Below are 20613 nucleotides of genomic sequence, written 5' to 3' on the forward strand. Positions count from 1 at the left end.
AGGAGATCTTAAAATGTCCTTGCCATGGACAACAGCTGGGGACCACACAGACATCTGCACTCTGCTGATGAGCCTTTTGCGCTATAGGATCTTGTCCTTGGGCCTTGTGGAGCGGTCCCTCCCCCAGTCTTTACCCATTTCCCCAGGCCTCTGGGTCCAGATTCCAACTGAGATCAGTGAGCCTGAGCTTAGGGACTGTTTGTCTCCCTAGACTCCAATGATTAGAGAACCTAGAGCCAGAAGCTGCTCTGAGCACCACCGCCTAGGGCCATCCAGGGGGATTCCAGCGCACAACAAAGGGACTGCAGCCCACCAGGGTGTGGGGAGGGGGAGATGGAGCTGTGCTTAGAGTTCCCTGGAAAGCAAGGCTCAGCTTCTCCTGCAGCTCTCATCATCAGATTCACACAGGTCAGCATTTGTCATCTTGTATCACCTGAGGGGGCCGAGAGGCTGTTTTACTTCATAGACCCGTGTCAACTCCCTGTCTACTTGCTGCCACTGTCCTTCTACCCTCTTAGAGGAAACTTTCTCCCTCTAAAATACAACCAGCCTAGCCAGGCACCTGTGGCTTATGCCTGTAATCCTAGCTACTCAGGAGGCTGAGACCTGAGGATTGCCGTCTGAAGCCTGCAAGGACAGGAAAGTCCGTGAGACTCATATGTCCAATTAACTACTCAAAACCCAAAAGTGGAGCTGTGACTGAAAGTGGTAGAGCGCTAGCCTTGAGAAAAAGAGCTCAGGAACAGTGCCCAGGCCCCATGACCAACAAAAAATGAATGAAAGAAACAGCCTAGACTCCACTGGTTTGACATCTTGCTCAGACTCTTGAGTTGCTGCCTTACCACATACAGGCCTCCTCCTGGTCATCCCTTATCACTTCACTGAAAGGAGCCTTGCACCTTCTGAAAAGGTTATCCTAGGCTCCTGAATGACTTCCAAGTCTCTTGAAAATGCAAGTATGATTCAAATGGAACAATTATCTAGGTTAAAACCTTGTTCTGACTCCAAGTCCCTTTAACTGTCTCTGTTCCTTAGAGCTGGTATAGGGACAGCAGGACAGAGATGACAATTCCAGAGATTCTGTCACATTAGTGGTTCCCAAATGTTAGCTTACAGCCAACTGCAGGAACTCAGTGGGGCTTGTTATAGGACAGATTCCTAGAGTGTCTTCCCTAACCATTCTGATCTAGATGCTCTGGGGGTAAGACCCAAGAATTTGAAATCTTTTTTGTTTTAAAGCACTGAGGATTGAACTCAGGACATCATTGCCTCACCACTTCAGCTTTGTTCCCAGGCCTTTTGTTTTTCGAATGGGGTTTCCTGGCTAATTTTGACCCAAAGGGCTTTCCTTAAACTGACTTACTTAAATGCCTCCCAAGTAGCCAGGATTAGTCATGTGCCACCACACTCAGTCAAAAATGTGAAGTTTAAAAATGTCCACAGATTATTGCAATCTGCCTCCAGCTCTGGGTATGAACTAGACTGATGAACTATAAAATAACAAAATACCTTTCTTGAATCAGAACTTTAATACCAGTTATGTGGACCACTGAATGATCTGGGTACCCAGGGAACTGAACCCGGTAAAACAGATCCTATCCAGCCATGAAGTTTGCAAAAGAACTGAAATTGTTTCAGCCATACCCACTGTCTTTGGTATTCTCCTGAAAGTAGTAGGTAAGAGCTTAAACTAAAAGAGACTTGGGAAGGATAACCTTAAATATAAACACTTTCTCACTGGGTAACACTTGCCAGGTAAGGAACAAAACTGATAATTGAATGCCTACCTTGCGCCTCCTGCTGATAAGACTAGTGAATGCAGCAAAGTGTTCAGATACTGTTTTTTTGACATGTACTATTTCCTGGGATGTTTGCCTGAACAAGACTGAACAATGGTCCCAAACATGGCATGTAAACATTTGGAACTGTAAGGTTACTCTAATAAAAGGAAATGTGGCTTAACTCTCCTAAGGCAAGCCTGTGATCTGTGGTAATAGCTATTGGCTTGAAACAAGGAGGAAGGGAGACATTGAGGAATAACTTGCCTGTCCTGGGACACTGATTTTGAAGCTAGGTAAGTAAGTAGTTCTGTTGTTTCAGGAGCTATTGATCCACGATACAGTTGAACTAGGATGAGAAATAAGATTTCATGACTGTGTCTGACCTGATCTCTTTCCCAGTAATAAATTTAATGAATTTAATATCTATTTTTTGGGTAGGTTGTGGGTTTTGAACTCAGGACCTGGATGCTGTCCCTGAGCTCTTTGTGCTCCAGGCTAGCACTCTACCACTTTGAGCCATAGCTACACTTCTGGTTTTTAAATGGTTAACTGGAGAATGGACTTTTCTGCCTGGGCTGGCTTCCAACTGAACTGTCATCCTCCTGAATACCCTCCTGAATAGCTAGGATTACAGGTGTGAGCCACCACCTCTTGGCTAATCTTTTTGGATTTTTTTGTGTTGTTTGAATTCTGGGCCTCTAATTCTTACTCAGCTTTTTTTTTTTTTTCTCATACCTGGCACTCTACCATTTGAGCCACACCTAAACTTCCAGGTTTTGATGGTTAATTGGAGATGAGTCTTTTTGGATTTGTCTGCTCCTAGATGGCTTTGAACTGCAATTATAGGTATGAACCACCCGTGCCAGGCTGAATTTCATCTTACTACTGGAGGAAGCCTCACCTGCAAATCCTAGGTAGAAACTGTAATGCTTCAGACAAAGGGGAGTTACCCCAGGTATTATCCTGACTTTTCTTCCAGGGAGATCACCAGATGGGAAGGATGATACAAGGCTTCAGAGGCCACAGATCCACGCTAATCTCCTTAGTTTTGTGGGTTCTTTGACTGGATTTAGGAATCTTGTTAATACAAGAGTGGATTAATAAGAGCAAAGCAAGTAAGTTTTATAAATTTTATGTGGAATTCTTCAAATACAGTGAAGTCTGAAGAAATGACCAGAGCACAATGTTTTGGTAGTTTTTAAACAAAGAATAATGGATTTGTGAAAGAGTGATAGAACAAGTAGGTATCAGGCCTGGGTAATAAATTCTAAGGATGTCACTAAGACATATGATGGTGGGGTAGAGTGTAGACACTGGTGGAATATAAGGGTTACATGGAAGAGTTTGATTATACAGGTTTATTGCAGCACTGAGCTGTCTCTGGTAACTAAGGCTGTTTTCTTGTCTTGGTATGTGAGGAATATCTGCTTTGAAAGAAATTGCATGGACAAAAAACACAGGCCAAAGGACCCTTTTGGAAGCTTCACTTCCTCAAGTGATTTCTGCTTGAAATAACCAGTAGAGCAATTTGGCACATTTTGAGATAGCACTCCTTCAGGACCAAACCTAGTTTTCTGCCCCCTATGTCTCTTGCTGAAATAATGAATTATTAATGGCAGTTGACATTTATTGTTTACTATGTACTACTATATGGTACCTGGTGTGCTTGTTATGGACTGTTGTGCTTAATTTTTTTTTTTTTGGGTCCGGTCGTGGGGACTGAACTCTGAGCCTGGGCGCTGTCCCATAGCTCTTCAGCTCAAGGCTAGCGCTCTACCACTTGGGCCACAGTGCCACTTCCGGCTTTTTTCTTTTTGCTTATGTGGTGCTGAGGAATGGAACCCAGGGCCTCAGGCATGCAAGGCAAGCGCTCTACCACTGAGCCACCTCCCCAGCTCCTGTGTTTAATTCTTATACCCTTTGAAACCCAGATCAATGTACTTTGCCCAGGCCCATATGAATGCAGTGCTGGATCCATCTCTATCTCAATCCTAGTAGAAAAATGTGGTCTTGGGCCTGAAATTAATGGCTCCATCTATGGGTCACTCACAATAAGTAGATTGGGTGAGCAATTTGGCATTTGATGCCAGGGTTTGAGCTGGAGAAATCATTCTTAGGTCATGTTTAGGCCCAAATCCTGGGAATAAGGGCTGAGTAGGCACCTGAGAACCAAACTTCCCTTCCAGAAGGAAAGGAAAAGTCTAGGGGATGGATATTCTGGAAATTGGCTGGCTTTAACAGTAAGAAATTTTTGAAGGAGGTATGTTAGAGGAGCTGTGTGCATCATTTGGGTGATAGGAAGAAATAACCTCTAAGATTCCTTCAGTTCTTCATTCCTAGGAACAACAAAAATAGTGTGACTGGCTTGGTGCTGGTGGCTCACATCTATAATCCCAGCTACTCAGGAAGCAGAGATCAGAGTTGCAGTTTGAGACTAGCCTGGGCATAACCAGCAGACCCCATCTCAATCAATAGCTGAATGCTGTAGTATGTATGTTTCTGTCATTCCAGCTATGTAGGGGGCTGAAATAGGTAGGATTGCAGTTTAAGGCCAGCCCAGATATAAACACAAGACCTTATCTCAGTCAAGAGCTGGATGCAGTGACTCATACCTATTATAATATATAATAGGCAGATTGATGTTTAGGCCAGCCCAAACATACACTCAAGACCCTATTTGAAAAATAAACAAAGGCAAAAAGGGCTGGGACTGGGGGCTCAAGTGATAGGTACTTGACTGGCAAATGCAGGGTCCTGAGTTCAGACCCAGTACCATCAAAATAATAGTATGATAGTGCTCTATGGCTATATTAACTCAACCAGAAGATAACAAAGTTTTAGGTCCCAGAATAAAGACTGCTTACTTATCTATAAACTTTAAGCCAGGTTTGAATAGTACAGATGTTCTAGTAAAGAAAATGCTCCAACTGGGGGTGTAGCACAGTGGTAGAGCATTCCACTGGCTTAACATGTATGAGGTGGTTCCACCTCCAGCACCATGGAAAAAAATAGACAAATCCAAGAAGACCAACCCAAGTGAGAAAAATCTTAGTGGCATAAAGAAAACACTCTGAGTTTAACCAGGTTAGAGAACACGGTGATTCTGTAATATAGAAAAGTTAGTACTTCTTGATAACATTTATTTTCAGAATTAGCTACCTTAGTTTCCTCATCTGCACAATGGAATTAAAAATCAGCTGTTCATCTCTTGCATTGTTGGTGGGAATGTAAACTACTACAACTACTTCGGACAGCAGTCTGGAGGTTCCTCAAAAAACTAAACATAGATCTTCCCTACAACCGAGCCAAACTACTCCTGGGCATCTACCCAGAACATCACAAGCCAGAATACCATAATATTCATTGCTTCACTGTTCACAATAGCAAAGTTGTGACAGCCAAATGCCCCACAGTAGGTGAGTGGATTAAAAAAATGTACCTATATACAATGGAATTTTACAGTCATTTCAATAATATTGTAATGGGGAAATGGATAGACCTAAAACAAACCTAGAACATGTTTAGTGAGGTAAGTCAAGCTCAGAGAGACAAATAGCACATTTTCTCTCATATGCAGAAGCTAGATCAAAAATACCAGGTCAAAATAAATCATACAGATTTCTGGGCATTCACACACAGAGAGAATGAAGGAGGATATTCTTAGGAGAGGAACAAAAAGGCATAATGCATATTGTATCTGATTATACAAAATAATATTTATTGAAATGAATTCCAGAGAATGAAAACTAGAGATTTTTTCTTTTTTGTTATTTTCATGTCCTTTCCTTTTTGTTCTGTTTGTTCATTTATGTCTTTGGGAGTGTAAAGGAAGGCACAGAGACAAAGGGTGAATAAACACAGCAATGGTACTCATTGGACACTATGTTGAGAATGAATTATACAACTTATGGGTGGGGATGGGAGGGAGAAGCTTGTAGAGAGAGAGGGAAAGGGTAGCATTGTCCAAAAAGAAATGTACTCTTTACCTGACTTATGTAACTGTACTCCCACTGTACATCACCTTTACATAACAATAAAAAATTAAAACAAATCATCTGTTCAGGTTTTTTGGCAGTACTAGGATCTGAATTCAATGCCTTGGAATTGCTTGGCTGGTCCTCTATCATTTGAGCAACATCCCCAGTCCAGTATTTTGCTAATTATTTTGAAGAATGGAGTCTAGTAAACTTTTCTGCACTTGCCTTGAATCATGACCCTCTAGCTCTTACCCTCCTGAGTAACTAGGATTACAGGCATGAGCTGGCAGCTGGCTTATTCAGGACATTTTTGGCAAAGACTCAAATAACATAAGCAAAGTATAGTTTAGTGCAAAAATTCATATACTATATTTTATTCAATTCCCCTAATATAAAAGGGTACTATGAGAAAATGAAAAATAGAGGATACTCAAGTTTTCTCCAATTTTATTTGGTCTTAAACATGCTGTGTTAAACATGCTGTGCTTCATTTAGTTTCTTTCTTTTTTTTTTTTGTCGGTTGTAGAGCCTGAACTCTGGGCCTGGGCGCTGAACATATGTTTAAGTTATTCAGAATTGAAGTATCTTGATGGCAGTCACTAGAGGACCAAATTAACTTTTTTCCTACAGGGTCTTGGTAAGTAGATAGTATATGTAGTCCAGGTTGGCTATGAACTTATGATTCCTCTGTCTCAGCCTCCCAAATGCTGAGATTCCAGGCATATACCACCATGCCTGGCCCTAAGAAATAATAGCAAGAGGGCTGCGAAGGTGGCTCAGTGGTAGAGTGCTTGCCTCACATGTATGAGGCCCTGGGTTCAATTCCTCAGCACCATATAAACAGAAAAAGCTGGAATTGGTACTGTGGCTCAAGTGGAAGAGCACTGGCCTTAAGCTTAAGAGCTCAGGGACAGCGCCCAGGCCCAGAGTTCAAACCTGACCAAAAAAAAAAAAAAAAAAAATTAACAGCAAGAACAGCTGCTAATGCAGCAGGAGCAGCAGTAATATCAGCTTCATTTATTTAGGGTCCGTTTTTTCAGGTCATTGCCAAATTATATACAGTTGTTACCATTACTGATAAATTCACTGATGATGAAGCTGAAAAAGTTCAGATAATTATTGCAAGGCTATTATATCACTGTTTATACACATCAGAATTTGAATCTAAAATGCTTGAACTTCAAGGTTGTTCTCTTACCACATCACCATACATCACAGTGGTGTAGACATGTATTTCAGTATGGAGAATTAAAAAATAAAACAATAGGAAAGGTATACAATGGTCTCTCCAAGTTTGTCCTTGACAGGAAACACTTCCAGGTAGTCAAATACCAAAGTGACGAGTATAAGGCTGCAGAAGGGCTTCAAGATCAGGGAAATAAGTGAGGCAAAACATAGTGTAGTCAGCTCTAACTCCATAACGTTTAGTGGAAACACCCCTAAATTATTTATAAAAGGCAAGATGACTTACCTTTACATAGAAGTCACAGAAATTCCCTGAAAATAGAACTATGGAGAGCTTGAGATACTGAAAATCTAGCTGGTACCATGCAGTTTAACAATGGCTATTTAGAAAGATGTATAGGGTTAGAAAAAGAATTAGAAGTGGTTAGGACTGTGGCTCAGCTCAGGTACTTGCCCAGCATGTGTAAACCCCTGAGTTCACTCCTCAGCACCACAAAAGAAATTTTTTTTTATCAAAGTCATAGCCTTTCTATCTGAGTAAAATGAAGGTAAATAATATCAGAAAGGGAAGTAAGAGACTAGCAATAATGGTGACAATCGTTTCTCATACTCCCTTCATACTCCCTCAACAAAATTTGTGTGGACTCAGCCATAAATATGTACTTCAACTTAAGCCACTGATTTCTTATACTTTTACCATCCTAGTCTACACTCACATCTGGATTATTCCTATAACATTCTAACTGACACCCTGGATTTTGCACTTGGTGGCTTACAGCTTATTCTCAAGACAGTAGCTGGAGTGATGCAGCTATGAATATACTTAAGGATTTTGTGTTCTCTGTTTACTGAAATATAAACTCCATTTAAGCTCTACTAATGGGCTTGCTTATAAGTTTCTGTACTATATTGTCTGTCCAACTGACAGACATCTTCTATCTGCTACTTTTTATCCTTCCAGCTCTGCTACAACCTCATCTGTCTTGCTCCTTGACCCAGGTATTAGTCATCTTCAGGGCCTGCCTACTTTCTGGAATCATTATGTCAATTTATAGATTTTAATACATTAAAGTTTCCTTTATATTCCTATTTTTGCCAGTTCTGGGGCTTGAACTCAGGGCCTGAGCACTGTCCCTGAGTTTCTTTTTGCTCAAGGCTAGCACTCTACCACTTGAACCACAGTGTTACTCCTGGATTTTTCTGTTTGTGTGGTGCTGAAGAATCTAACCCAGGGCTTCATGCATGCTAGGCAAGCACACTACAGCTAAGCCACATTCCCAGCCCCTATATTCCTAATTTCTAAGGTTTCAAAAATTGATGAGCAAGGCAGAGTGGCTCACATCTGTAATCCCTGCAACTTGGTTGAGATTAGAAGGATTAGTTGTTCAAAGCCATTGTGTGAAAAAAGTTAACAAGATACCATCCCAATAAAAAAAACTCAGCATGGTAGTGTGTACCTGTCACCCCAGGTACGCAGGAGGCATTAGTAGGAAGATCATGATTCAAGATGGCCTGAGGAGAAAATGAGACCTTATTTGAAAAAACTAAGGCAAAAAGGGCTAGGGTTCCAGTGGTAGAGTTCTTGTCTAGCAAATGTGAGGTCCTGACTTCAAACTCTAGTACTGTAAAAAATGTGATGATTTACAAATCACAAAATTAGTAATCTTAGATTAAGAAATTCAGTGTCAGGCAATATTTATAACACTGTAAAACTAGCTTTACCTAGTTCTAAAACATTTTCATCATCCCCAAATAAAATTCCATACCCATTAGGCAAGTGCTTCCCATTCTTCTCCCCATTCCTCTTCTCCCAGCTATTAAAACAAATAGTCAGCCTTATTGCTCTATAACCTTGCCTATTTTGGATTTAATATAAATGGAAAGACTTCCTGTTTTACTTTTTAGTTGGTCCCGGAGCTTGAACTCAGGGCCTGGGTGCTGTCCCTGAGCTCCCAAGGCTAGTGTTCTACCACTTTCAGTCACAGCTCCACTTCTCATTTTTGAGTGGCTAATTGGAGATAAGAGTCTCCCAGGGTCTTTTCTGCCTGGGATGGTTTCAAACCATGATCCTCAGATCTCAGCCTCCTGAGTAGCTAGGATTATAGGCATGAGCTATCAACATCTGGCAGACGTCCTGTTTTAAATGGCCATCCTAACTGCCTGGCTGACCTGGAATTGTGATCCTTCCAAGTTCTGCCTCTTGAGTGGCTGGGATTACAGGCAGGTCACCATGCTCAGCTTGAAAAAATGGCTTTTAATACACTTAGAAGTACTTCCATAAAGTTCTGATTTTAGAAGAAAAATCCCCACTCATGACTGAGTCTGAATTCAATGCCCGCCCAACTTCTTGGTTATTAAGATCCATATGCTAGTTCTTTTTTAAGTTCAAATTAATAAAATATTGGTTTTTTCATCTTCTTATTTTTTGTAGGTTGTAGAGCTTGAACTCTGGGCCTGGGCAATGTCCCTCAGCTCTTCAGCTCAAGGCGAGCACTCTACCACTTGAGCCACAGTGCCACTACCGGTTTTTCTGAATGGCTTATTGGAGATAGAGTCTCACGGACTTTTCCTGCCTGGGCTGGCTCTGAACCATGATCCTCAGATCTCAGCCTCCTGAGTAGCTAGGATTATAGGCATGAGCCACTGGTGCCCAGCTTTCATTTACTTTTTTGTGTGATTACATGGACCATGAGCTCTAGCTTGGCTTTTTTACTCTACCATCTGAGCCATACCTCCATTTCTGAATTTGTGAAATACTATAATAGTGAATTTTTAACTGTGCTTTAAGAAAAGGTACAAGGTGAATTCAGTAGGGCTCTCTGTGTGTATGCCCAGCAATCTGATTTACATGTGAAAAGCAAAGCAATGCTTCTAGATATATGATACAATCTATAGTTGTCATGTGAAGTTATTGATTCTAAAATAATTTCCAAAGGTCTTTAACAATAAACTTTTTATTACAAAAATAAGTAACATCAAAACATTCCAACAAATCTATATTCAATGTAACCAAAATAAACAAACAACAAATTAAAAAAATATACATCTATTCATGTATGTATGTATATATATGTATATATATATATATATATATATATATATATATATATATATGCACACACACACACAAGAAACAAGTGCAAATTTTGGTCCCAATAGTTTTCAATATATTATCTTTATCCAAAGGAGTTACATTAATGACTAAAAAGATAGTATGGGTCAGATAAACAGAAATGTATCTTTAAAACTTGTTTTAAGGTCATGAAGAGGATCTTTGTCAAGTCCTCGTACATTTGAACACCTAATCCCTAAAATGTTAATGATAGTCCCAAGATATAGCATGTATTAGTACCCAATTTTCTCAGCAGGTATCAAATTAAGAAGCTACCACGTAGCTACATGGAATAATAGAGAATGTTGAGGAAATTTCTTGGAGTTCTTAAAACCAAACACAAAACAAAGATTTGAAAGGAAAGTACAAAATGAACATCAATTTACTGAAGAACAACATAAAACTGTGCTAGCAAAATAATTTCTTTAAAGTAAAACACCAGTTTTGTTGAAAACTCCTAGAAACAATACTGTATAAAACTTTAAATGACAACATGACAACTTTGGAAGGATAATTTTAGAAAGTTTTTCCAAAAATATAAAATTATTCTTGATTCCTAACATAAAAATTTTTTTATATTCCTTAGACTGCATGTATGCTAGGTAAAGATTAGCAGCCAAAATGATTAAACTTCAACTTTAAGCTAGCATCAGTGGCTCACGCCTGTAATCCTACTCTTAAGAAACTGAGATCTGAGGATCTATCTTAGTTTGAAGCCAGCCCAGGCATAAAAGTCCGTAATTTTTTTTTTTTTGGGGGGGGGTAACTGGTCCTGGGGCTTGAGCTCAGAACCTGGGCACTGCCCCGGAGCTTTTTTTTGCCTTTTCACTCTACCACTTGAGCCACTCTTCCACTTCTGAATTTTTGGTAGTTAATTGGAGATAAGTTTCTTGCCCAAGCTGGCTTCAAAACTGCACTCCTCAGATCTCAGCCTCCTGAGTAGCTAGGATTACAGGCATGAGCCACTGTAGCACCTGGCTCCATGAGACACTTATCTCCAGTTAACCATGAAAAAGTAGATGTAGAGCTGTGACTCAAGTGGTAGAACACTAGTCTTGAGCACAAAAGCTCATGGACAGTGCCCAGACCTTGAATTCAAGTTCCGGGACGTGCACAAAAAAACTTGAACTTGAATGTTGAAATACTGATAAAATGGGCTTTTCTTGGTTAGAATCATGCCACAAGCTCAAGCTCGAGCACCAAAGCCTTTTAGTAGAAAGCTGTGTTCAATTTGGTAGATCTGGAGGTCATCACGGGCCAAATCATCATCAGCCTTATTATGAGAGGCCATTCAGGCAGGAAGGAACTCTTCCTAAGCTCTGATTTCTTAAGGTCACAAATTGGAAGGGGATTCATAGTCAAATAATTCACTTTCCTTAGAAAGAGAACAGGTATCAGTTGTTCTCATTGAAGGATGACACTGTCCAGGAATACACCGGACATTTTTTTAAGTTTCTGTGTTGCTTCTACGTCTGAAAAATAGAACAATGACAGAAAAAGAATGAAGGAAAATCAACTAACCTACAAAAGGTCAGATAAGACATAAGAAATTAAGAAGTCAGACAAAACACAAAAATATATGAACAGCCATATTGTTTGGAATGTAATATTCTGAAGGCAAGTATAACAGAGAAAAACACAAATTATTTCAAGCAAAGCAAAAAAGACAATAGTAACAAAAGGAATTTTTGGAAAGAGTAAACTGCAGAAAAACTATACTTATTAAGATATGTTAATCTGACACAGATAAAGTAGAATAAAATTCTAGTGCCGTTTGAAAGCTTCAAAGAGCTAAAGAATGAGAGCTAGTGTTATGAACTTGTTCAACCATCTTTGTATGAGAAAACACTTTGAATTTTGGACATTTCAACTTGTCTTGTACCAGGTTGCACGAGCTCCATAGAGCAGGATTCTATTTCCAGGAGCAGCTTTAAAACAAAAACAAAAACATGCCTTAATATTTTTCATTTCTATTAACGATACATTTTAAAACTTCAAGAAAAAATCCATCAATGTAAAATGTAAAATTAAACTTACTGAGAAGTGGGTTCAGAAGTTGAGGTACTTTCAGAAGCTGAAATCAGAAGAAGGATTTTACATATAAACCTGTATGCAAAGAGTAAGACTATTGATTTGAATACAAGAGCGCATACTGTGGCTGATCAAAGATACCACACTAAACATTAGAAATTCAAAGGAATAAATTATGTATACATACCATTCTCTACTATAACTTGGCAAGTATGAGTTTTACGGTGACTTAAGTGTTTAGCCATACGGTCTAAGCCAGAAGCATCAGTTAAGAAATCACATTTAAGGCAAACCAGAGTGATGCCCCTATGAAAAAAAGAAGGTAGTAAGAGAAGGATCTTTTCTTACATGGAAATCCACATACAAATTTCAGTAATTACTACTTCATGTAATTACCCTGAATTTTATTATTTTTTTTATTTTTATTTTTTTTTGGTCGGCCGTGGGGCTTAAACTCTGGGCCTGGGCGCTGTCCTTCAGCTCTTCAGCTCAAGGCGAGCGCTCTACCACTTAAGCTACAGCGCCACTTCCGGTTTTCTGGTGGTTTATTGGAGATAGGAGTCTCACGGTCTCTCCTGCCCAGGCTGGCTTTGAACCGCGATCCTCAGATCTCAGCCTCCTGAGTAGCTAGGATTACAGGCGTGAGCCACCAGTGCCCGGCTACCCTGAATTTTAATTTCACGTGCTATGACTGTCATTTCCCAATCTGGTTATATAAATCTGACATACCTAAAATGGTTGTAGAACAATTTCTAGAAAATGTTATAGTGATGTTTAAATTCTGATAACACTTATTGCTTAATATATTGTACCCTTTCAACTGGTAGATAAAAGCCTGGCATCCAGAAAGCACAGCCTTGGTTCTACTGGCAATTTGTACTAACTTATGCAAGTCACAATCTTTCCATGTCTTGCCCATCTGCAAACTGTAACATTCATTCATTCATTCATTCAAATACATATTGGCTGAAGACCTTCTTCACACTGTGCTATATTGTAGCTATATTCACTATATTTATTCACCATTTTCACTATTCATTTCACTATTCATTCTTATTCACTATTCACTATAATAGTGAATAAAAGATCTATCATCTTCTTATTTAAGTTAGGATGAATTTAGAAAAGGAATATGGAAATTTAAAAAACAAAACAAACCACTTGGCTGGGCACTAATGACTCACACCTGTAATCCTTGCAACTCAGGAGGCTGAGATCTGAGGACTGAGGTTTGAAGCCAGTCTGGGTAGGAAAGACCATGAGACTCAAGAAAGTTTGAAGTGGTGTTAGATTTGAGAATATGAAAGCTCAGGGACAGTGCCCAGGCTCTTGAATTAAAGGCCCAAGGCCAGCATACACACAAACAGTTTTTACACACACTTTTATATTTATACTTATCATCTGATGTAATCTTATAACAATCCGAAGGGATAATACTATAATGATCATTTTTATGTAGAGGACAAAAGGATAGGGCCAGGCTGGATTTGGATCTTAGCCCTTTGATTCCAGAGCCCATGTTCTTTGGTTTTTGCTTTTTTTTTTTTTTTTTTTGAGGTAGGGTTTTGCTATATAGTGTAGGATGTCTTTGAATTCACTATGTAGCCCAGGCTACCCTCAAACTCATTCCTTGGCCTCAGTCTCTCAAATACTGGCATTCTTTTTTTCCAGTACTGGGGATAGAATTCAGGGCTTGTGTATGCTGGATAAGCACTCTACCTCTTGAGTTAGGGCCCCTTCCATGAGCCCATACTTTCAAACATATAATACCATTAACCACCTTCATCCAGGTCATTTTTTAATCAGTCTTAACTATAACAGCCTCAACCAGTCAGTGCTTCCTATACCTATAACTCACTTTGATCTTCCAAAGTGAACTATACAACTTGTGGGTGTAGATGGGAGAGAGTGAGGGAACAAAAGACACTGTACAAATCGGAATGTACTTATTACTCGACTCCTGTAATTTTAATCCCTCTATATATCACCTTTATATTAACAATCAAGTAAATTAATTTAAAAAACTGATCTTCCTACAGTACCCTTGATTGTAGTTTCCTCAAAGTCCTCTAACTTAAAATTAAGTCAAAACTCCCTAGACTTTTTTCAAGGATTTAAAACATGGACCTGAGCTCAAACCTGTTTGATCTTTACACTATATTATATGAGCTTTGTGTTCCATAAACACTATCCTGTTAAACTATTCATTGTGACTCAGAAAAATGTGTATATATTCTGCCTTTTCCTTCTGCACTTTCATTCATACCTCTGGCCATTTCTTCACAGACACCTATCTCTCCTTTGAAATCAGTAACCCTCATTATACTTATATTTACTGTATCTATGGTCAGCTTTTTGTTTTTGATGTCAGTTCTGGGGCTTGAATTCAGACCTGGGTCACAGCTCTAAGGTCACATTTTTATATCCCTCCAATAAACTGTGCATTCCTTGAATGTTGGTACCAAGCTTTTCTCTTCATCACAGTGACCCTAATCTTTACAGGACCTGTTACACTGGGTTAAATATGTAGATGCAAAATACATAACTTCATTTTTATAACACCTTATTTACAAAAATAGTAATCTACAGAATTACAAATATGCCATGTCCCATATATAAGAAATTGACTAAATTTCTTCTTATATTTGAGACATATACAAGTTGAGAAAAAGATATCCCTCTCTGTGCCCTCCTCTCTCTCAATAGGGTCTCCCACTGTAGCCTGGGCTGGCCTCAAAACTCTGATCCTCCAGCCTTGGTCTCCCAAATGCTGGAATTACAAGCATGTACCACTAATCCTTGTTATAGCCCAGATATCTTTGAAATCAAACAGTTAATTTTAAAACTCAGCATATAACTGAGCTTGACATGGCAAAAATTAGAATTCATCATTAGAATTAATAAATCCATTTTCACTTTTAAAACTATAAAATTTTTACTAAATACCTAATATGGCTTACCTTTTTAGTTCTTGAATTAAGTTATATTTTATAAATAGCACTAATGTATTCTTAAAATGGCATCAAACTTCCCTTATGAGCTGATGGTCCAACACCATGAACATATTTGTGTTCAATAGAGACAATGACTTAACAAATATTCACCAAGCACCTTGTGTGCAAGGTATTACTATTCAATGCCTAGTAAATGTCTGAAAACATGAGCAAAACAACTAAAAAATGGAAGTTAAAAGAAATCAGAAGATGAATAATCATGATACTTTAGTGAAAGCTGAACAAAGTATTATGTAGTGTAACCAAAGTTAATTGCCAAAGCATGTATAAATACTAATCAAAACATATTAATGTATAATAAACAAGCTTTATACATTTATTTCATAAGAAAAGCTAAGATTTATAAATGTTATGTATGAATTTCAGATATTAAGAGTATTTTAATAAACTTATTTCTATTCAAATACTAGTCTCATGTTTTTTTGTTATTTTGCAATACAAATGCATGAAGTTTCCATTTCAGTGCTTAACACCACTGAAACAAAATATGGTCACAGATGATAATCCCATCTTTTTTTGTGTGTGCCAGTCCCTGGGCTCTCAGGGCCTGGGTACTGTCTATGAGCTTTTGTGCTTAAGGCTAGTGCTCTACCACTGGAGCTACAGCCCCACTTGGCTTTTTTAGTAGTTAATTAGAGATAAGAGTCTCAGACTTTCCTGACTGGGCTGGCTTCAAACCACAATCCTCAGATCTCAGTCTCCTAAGTAGTTAGAAATACAGGCATGAACCACCAGCCCCACCAGCTCCTATATTTTGAAATAGTTACTACAATTTTTCAGTACACAAAATCGGAAAAGATCAACTATTTACCTGAGAGCTCCCGAATGCTTCTTAAAAAGGCATAACCATTTCATTGGCTGACTGCCATGAAAGCTGGATAGACAAAAACCAAAGTTTTTATTTTTATTATAAAGAAAGCAATATTAACTGTATCACTACATTTTTGATAGTATTGGGGTTTGACCAAAGGGAGTTTTCTCCCACTTGAGCTATGCTTAGTTCTTTAGTTATTTTTCAGATAGTGTCTAAAGGTTTGTTTATTTGTTCAGGCCAACTTCAAACCATGCCTCACGAATGTAACTGAGATCATAGACATGAACTACCACCACACTGGCTTTTTTGTTGAGACAGGGTGTCACTTAACTTTTTTTGGTTTGGGCTTGAGCCTCCTGAGTATTTGGGATTACAGGTGTGTTCCATGATATTAATTTCCTAAGTTTAGAATAAAGGATCATTATCTAAGTAATGAAATTATGTTGGGGAATGCTATGGTCTCAGTAACTGCATGTCCCCCAAATTTCTATGCTAAAATATGTTAAACCCTTTGGAGGCAAATAAGTCATGCTGGTCTGCCTTCATGAATGGGATAACTGTCCTTATAAAAGAGATTGCAGAGAGCTAGCTTGCTTCTTTCTTTCTTTTTTTTTTTGATCCAGTCATGGGCCTGAACTCTGGGCCTGGGCGCTGTCCCTCAGCTCCTCAGCTCAAGGCTAGCACTCTACCACTTGGGCCACAGCGCCACTTCCGGCTTTTTCTGCTTATGTGGTGCTGAGGAATCGAACCCAGGGCCTCAAGCATGCAAGGCGAGCACTCTACCACTGAGCCACCTTCCCAGCCCTAGCTTGCTTCTTTCACATGAGAACACAGTGAGAAGGTTCTATTCACAAAAACCATGTCTTCACCAGAACACCAGTATCTGCTGGCACCTTGATCATTATAGATGTTTGTCTCTAGAACTGTAGGAAATAAATTTCTCTTGCTTAAAAAGCTACCCAGTTTATGGTATTTTGTTAAAGCAATCCAAATGGACTAAGATGATCATTTCTATTTAATTCATATTTTTGTCTTACATTGCATTTTACCTATTTATTATATCAAGAACATATCCTCAGACTAGGTGCTATGGTAAATGCAAAGGGTTTCTTTCTCAGTAACAATACAAACTGTAGAACTCGAAGAAAGGAATGATGATTAGAGGGAAAAAGAAAGACAAGAAATAACACAAAATAAGAAAAACCATGTTAGATATTGCATATAGGGAAACCATCTATTGGGAAAGAGTCACCATTTGGGGGTAGGGTCTGTTTCCTGGAAACAGGACTGTTATAGGTTGGGAACAAAGGTCCTCAATCTCTCACATACAGGACTCAAACCTGTGATTAAAAAGTCTTAGATGGGAAGGGATGGGAAGGGGAAACAAAGGAGGAGGCAACAATGCTTGATAAGAAATCTACTCATTATCTTGCCCATGTAATTGTAACCCCTCTGTACAATATTTTCACAATAAAAAAAAGTCTTCACCAGGTAAGAGCAATGACTTTCAGGGTGAGGACCCTGAGGCAATGAGGGAAGCAAAGTGCTACTGAAAAGAGGAAAAGCAAAGGAACACATGAGTCCTTTAGAGAGGAGTGGAAACTTGCAGATCTGGACTAGGCTAATGATAAGTAAGACCCCAATAGGAGAATGACAGTGCAGGTTTGGGGCTCACTGGAGATTAGGGAACGTTGAGCTCATGAAAAGTGGGAAAAGGGAGGATGGAATGTGCTATCAAGGGTTGGGAATTGCCAGGAGCCAGTGGCTCAGGCCTGTAATCCTAGCTACTCAGGAGGCTGAGATCTGAGGATCATGGTTCAAAGCCAGCCTGGGCAGGAAAGGCCATAAGACTCTTATCTCCAATAAACCACCAGAAAACCGGAAGTGGTACTGTGGCTTAAATGCTAGAGCACTAGGCTTGAGATGAAGAGTTGAAGGACAGTGCCCAGGTCCAGAGTTCAAGCCCCATGACTGACAAAAAAAAATGAGTTGGGAATTGTAGGAGTTAGAGTCTAAGTGGAAGGAAGTTAGGACACTAGAGGGATGCCTTTGAAAGGGTTTCTGGCAAGTCTTGTCCCTTGTCCCTCTCCTTCTCACTTTGCTTTTGGCCTGCCATGAGGTAAACATGCTCTACCTTGCACTTTTTACCTTGGTACACTGCATCTCCACAGGCCTCCAAGCAACGGAGTCAGCCGGCCATGGACTGAAACCTCTGGAACTATGAGCTAAAATTAACTTTTCCTCCTTAAAGTTATCTCAAGTATTTTGTCACAGTCATGGAAACTTGACTAATTGATACATGACTTTAAGAATGCTGGAGCCAGGTGCCAGTAGCTCATGCCTTTAATTCTAGCTATTCAGGAAACTAAGATCTGAGGATCCCAGTTCAAAACTAGCCTGGGCAGGAAAGACCATGACTATGAGGCTCTTATCTCTAATTAACTACCACAAACCCAGAAGTAGAGATATGGTTCAAAGTGGTAGAATGCCAGTCTGAGAATCCCAGGCCCTCAGTTCAAGCTCCATTACTGGCATACACACTTGCACCAAAAAAAGAAATGCCAAAAAATATTTTCTAATTTAATTGCCTATTAGTTAGGGGGAGAATTAAAGCAATATTAGGGAAGCCATGTGATCGGCACAGAATAAGAGACCACATTTATCCCAGCAGTGTATTAAGGGAAAAGCTGGTGGGGTCCAGTTGAGACCAATAAGATTATGGTGCAGGACCCTGCAGTAGCAAGGAAGTAGAGTCATAACGGGAAGAAGGTGGATTCTGAGGAATGAATCTAGAGCTTTATGAATGCTAGTCAAGTGTCATACCTCCTGGTAAATGTTGCTAAACCACAGCCTTAAATGACAATTTTGATTAGTAGTTTATGTGTTTAACTTACCTCACTGTATGATTTATGAAGGCTTTGTTACAGTTAGTGTTGTACTTGCAATGATCACAATAGGAAGATAGAGAAAAGTGGCTTGCAAAATCTTTTATTTTGGAATGACACTCAATGCACTTGTGAATTCCCTGACAATACCTTATGGAGAGAAAAAAAACAATAAAAATATATTCTATAACAAAAATAAGGCACAGCTTTATTTTAAATTAATTGCAACAAACTATTTAAATTTGTATCATCAAATTAATTATTTAAATTTGTATCATCAAAAAGACCTAACAGCTTGTAAATTTGCTTTGAAACAATAAGCAAAATGTCTAACACAAGTTAATGTTTCTGTAGAATAAAGACAATCAAATTAACCAATTATCATAAGATAAAAGCACAATATAAGATTGTGTAAAAGATTAAAATTATACACTAAACACTATTTTTTTTGTTGGTCATGGGGCCTGAACTCTGGGCCTGGGCACTCTCCCTCAGCTCTTCAGCTCAAGGCTAGCGCTCTACCACTTGAGCCACAGTGCCACTTCAGGATTTTTCTGTTTATGTGGTGCTGAGGAATTGAACCCAGGGCCTCATGCATGCAAGGCAAGCATTCTACCACTGAGCCACCTACCCAGCCCCACATACTATGTTTTGTTCAACAGTACCTTTTTTCCTTTGTGCTAGTCCTGAGACCTGAGCATTTTTTTCTCAAAGTAATACTCTATCACTTGAGCCACAGTTCTACTTCTGACTAAAAAAGGTGGTTAACTGGAGATGAGTCTTATGGACTTTTCTGCCTGAGCTGGGTTTGAATCACAATTATCAAATCTCAGTCTCCTGAGTAGGTAGGATTACAGTCATAAGCTACCAATGCCTGGCTTCAACAGTACCTTTTTATCATTTGCTTGGCTTTTGTTCCAGGTAAGTGGCTATCATGTAAATGTGCAAGAGAATTCTGTGATATGGAAGTCTTATTAAAATACACCTTTAACATTTGAGATTAAATTAGTATTGTATGCTGAGAATAAAAGTACCTTAAATTCTTCAAAGCTATGCTGATTGCATTTTTTCTGTTGCGCTGTCTCCTTTGCTTGCAAGACTGCTTGCCTTTGCACTTGGAGGTATTTGTGCTTGACCTACTTGTATTAGGTTTAGCTGCAGTAGATACACTTGCTTGCTGTTTATTTGTCTTATATTTACTTGCAGGATTCTTTAGATTTTTAGTAGTTGCACCCGTAGAAGTTGAAGGTAAAATCTGAAGAGAAGTACTTGGAATACAACTGGAATCTGTACTTGATAGTGCCTGAACAGGTCCCAATGAAGCTCGGATAGTAATCTATAAAAGAAAAAGCTACATATACTTTTCAAAAACTAATTATCACAGCAGAATAAAAAATAGTACCTGAAAGGGCCGACTACTTATGATCAATTTTTACAAGGGTGAAAAAATAATTCAATGAGGGAATGGTACTGTAAAAACTGCTATCTACACACAGCAGAAAGAATTCAAGCTGGGTGCTCACACCTGTAAACCTAGATATTCAGGAGGCTGAGATCTAGAGGATGGAGGTTTGAGGCCAACCTACACAGAGTAGTATACTAGACTCCATCTCCAGAAAAAAATGGCCAATATAAAGAAGGGCTGGGCCAGGTGCTAGTGGCTCACACCTGTGATCCTAGTCAGGAAGCTAAAAAATCTGTGGATTACGGTTCAAGCCAGCCTGGGCAGGAAAGTCTGTGAGACTTTTATCTTCACTAAACTATCAAAAAGCCAGGAGTGGAGCTGTGGCTCAAATGGTAGAGCAAAAGAAGCT

The 20613-nt window shown here is 39.2% G+C and overlaps 1 protein-coding gene across 2 annotated transcripts in view; it reads right to left on the minus strand.

The window, feature by feature from the left end:
• Nucleotides 1-11107: 11107 nt before the first annotated feature.
• Nucleotides 11108-20613, minus strand: part of Znf280c (zinc finger protein 280C) — a 53487-nt gene continuing 43981 nt past the window's right edge. The window contains exons 14-19 of one of the 2 annotated variants that reach the window (XM_042682400.1): nt 19834-20135; nt 18809-18949; nt 15912-15974; nt 12274-12392; nt 12093-12129; nt 11108-11983 (exon numbers count right to left, since the gene is read on the minus strand). In XM_042682400.1, coding sequence (XP_042538334.1) covers nt 11968-11983; nt 12093-12129; nt 12274-12392; nt 15912-15974; nt 18809-18949; nt 19834-20135 — 678 coding nt within the window. In that variant the 3' untranslated portion in view covers nt 11108-11967. Of the gene's footprint in view, nt 11984-12092; nt 12162-12273; nt 12393-15911; nt 15975-18808; nt 18950-19833; nt 20136-20613 lie in introns of both variants that reach the window. The other variant, XM_042682401.1, reaches the window with a different exon arrangement.

The sequence above is a fragment of the Dipodomys spectabilis genome, unplaced genomic scaffold (assembly GCF_019054845.1).
Source record: "Dipodomys spectabilis isolate Male_0828 unplaced genomic scaffold, ASM1905484v1 ptg000071l, whole genome shotgun sequence".
In the NCBI taxonomy this organism is placed as follows: Eukaryota; Metazoa; Chordata; class Mammalia; order Rodentia; family Heteromyidae; genus Dipodomys; species Dipodomys spectabilis.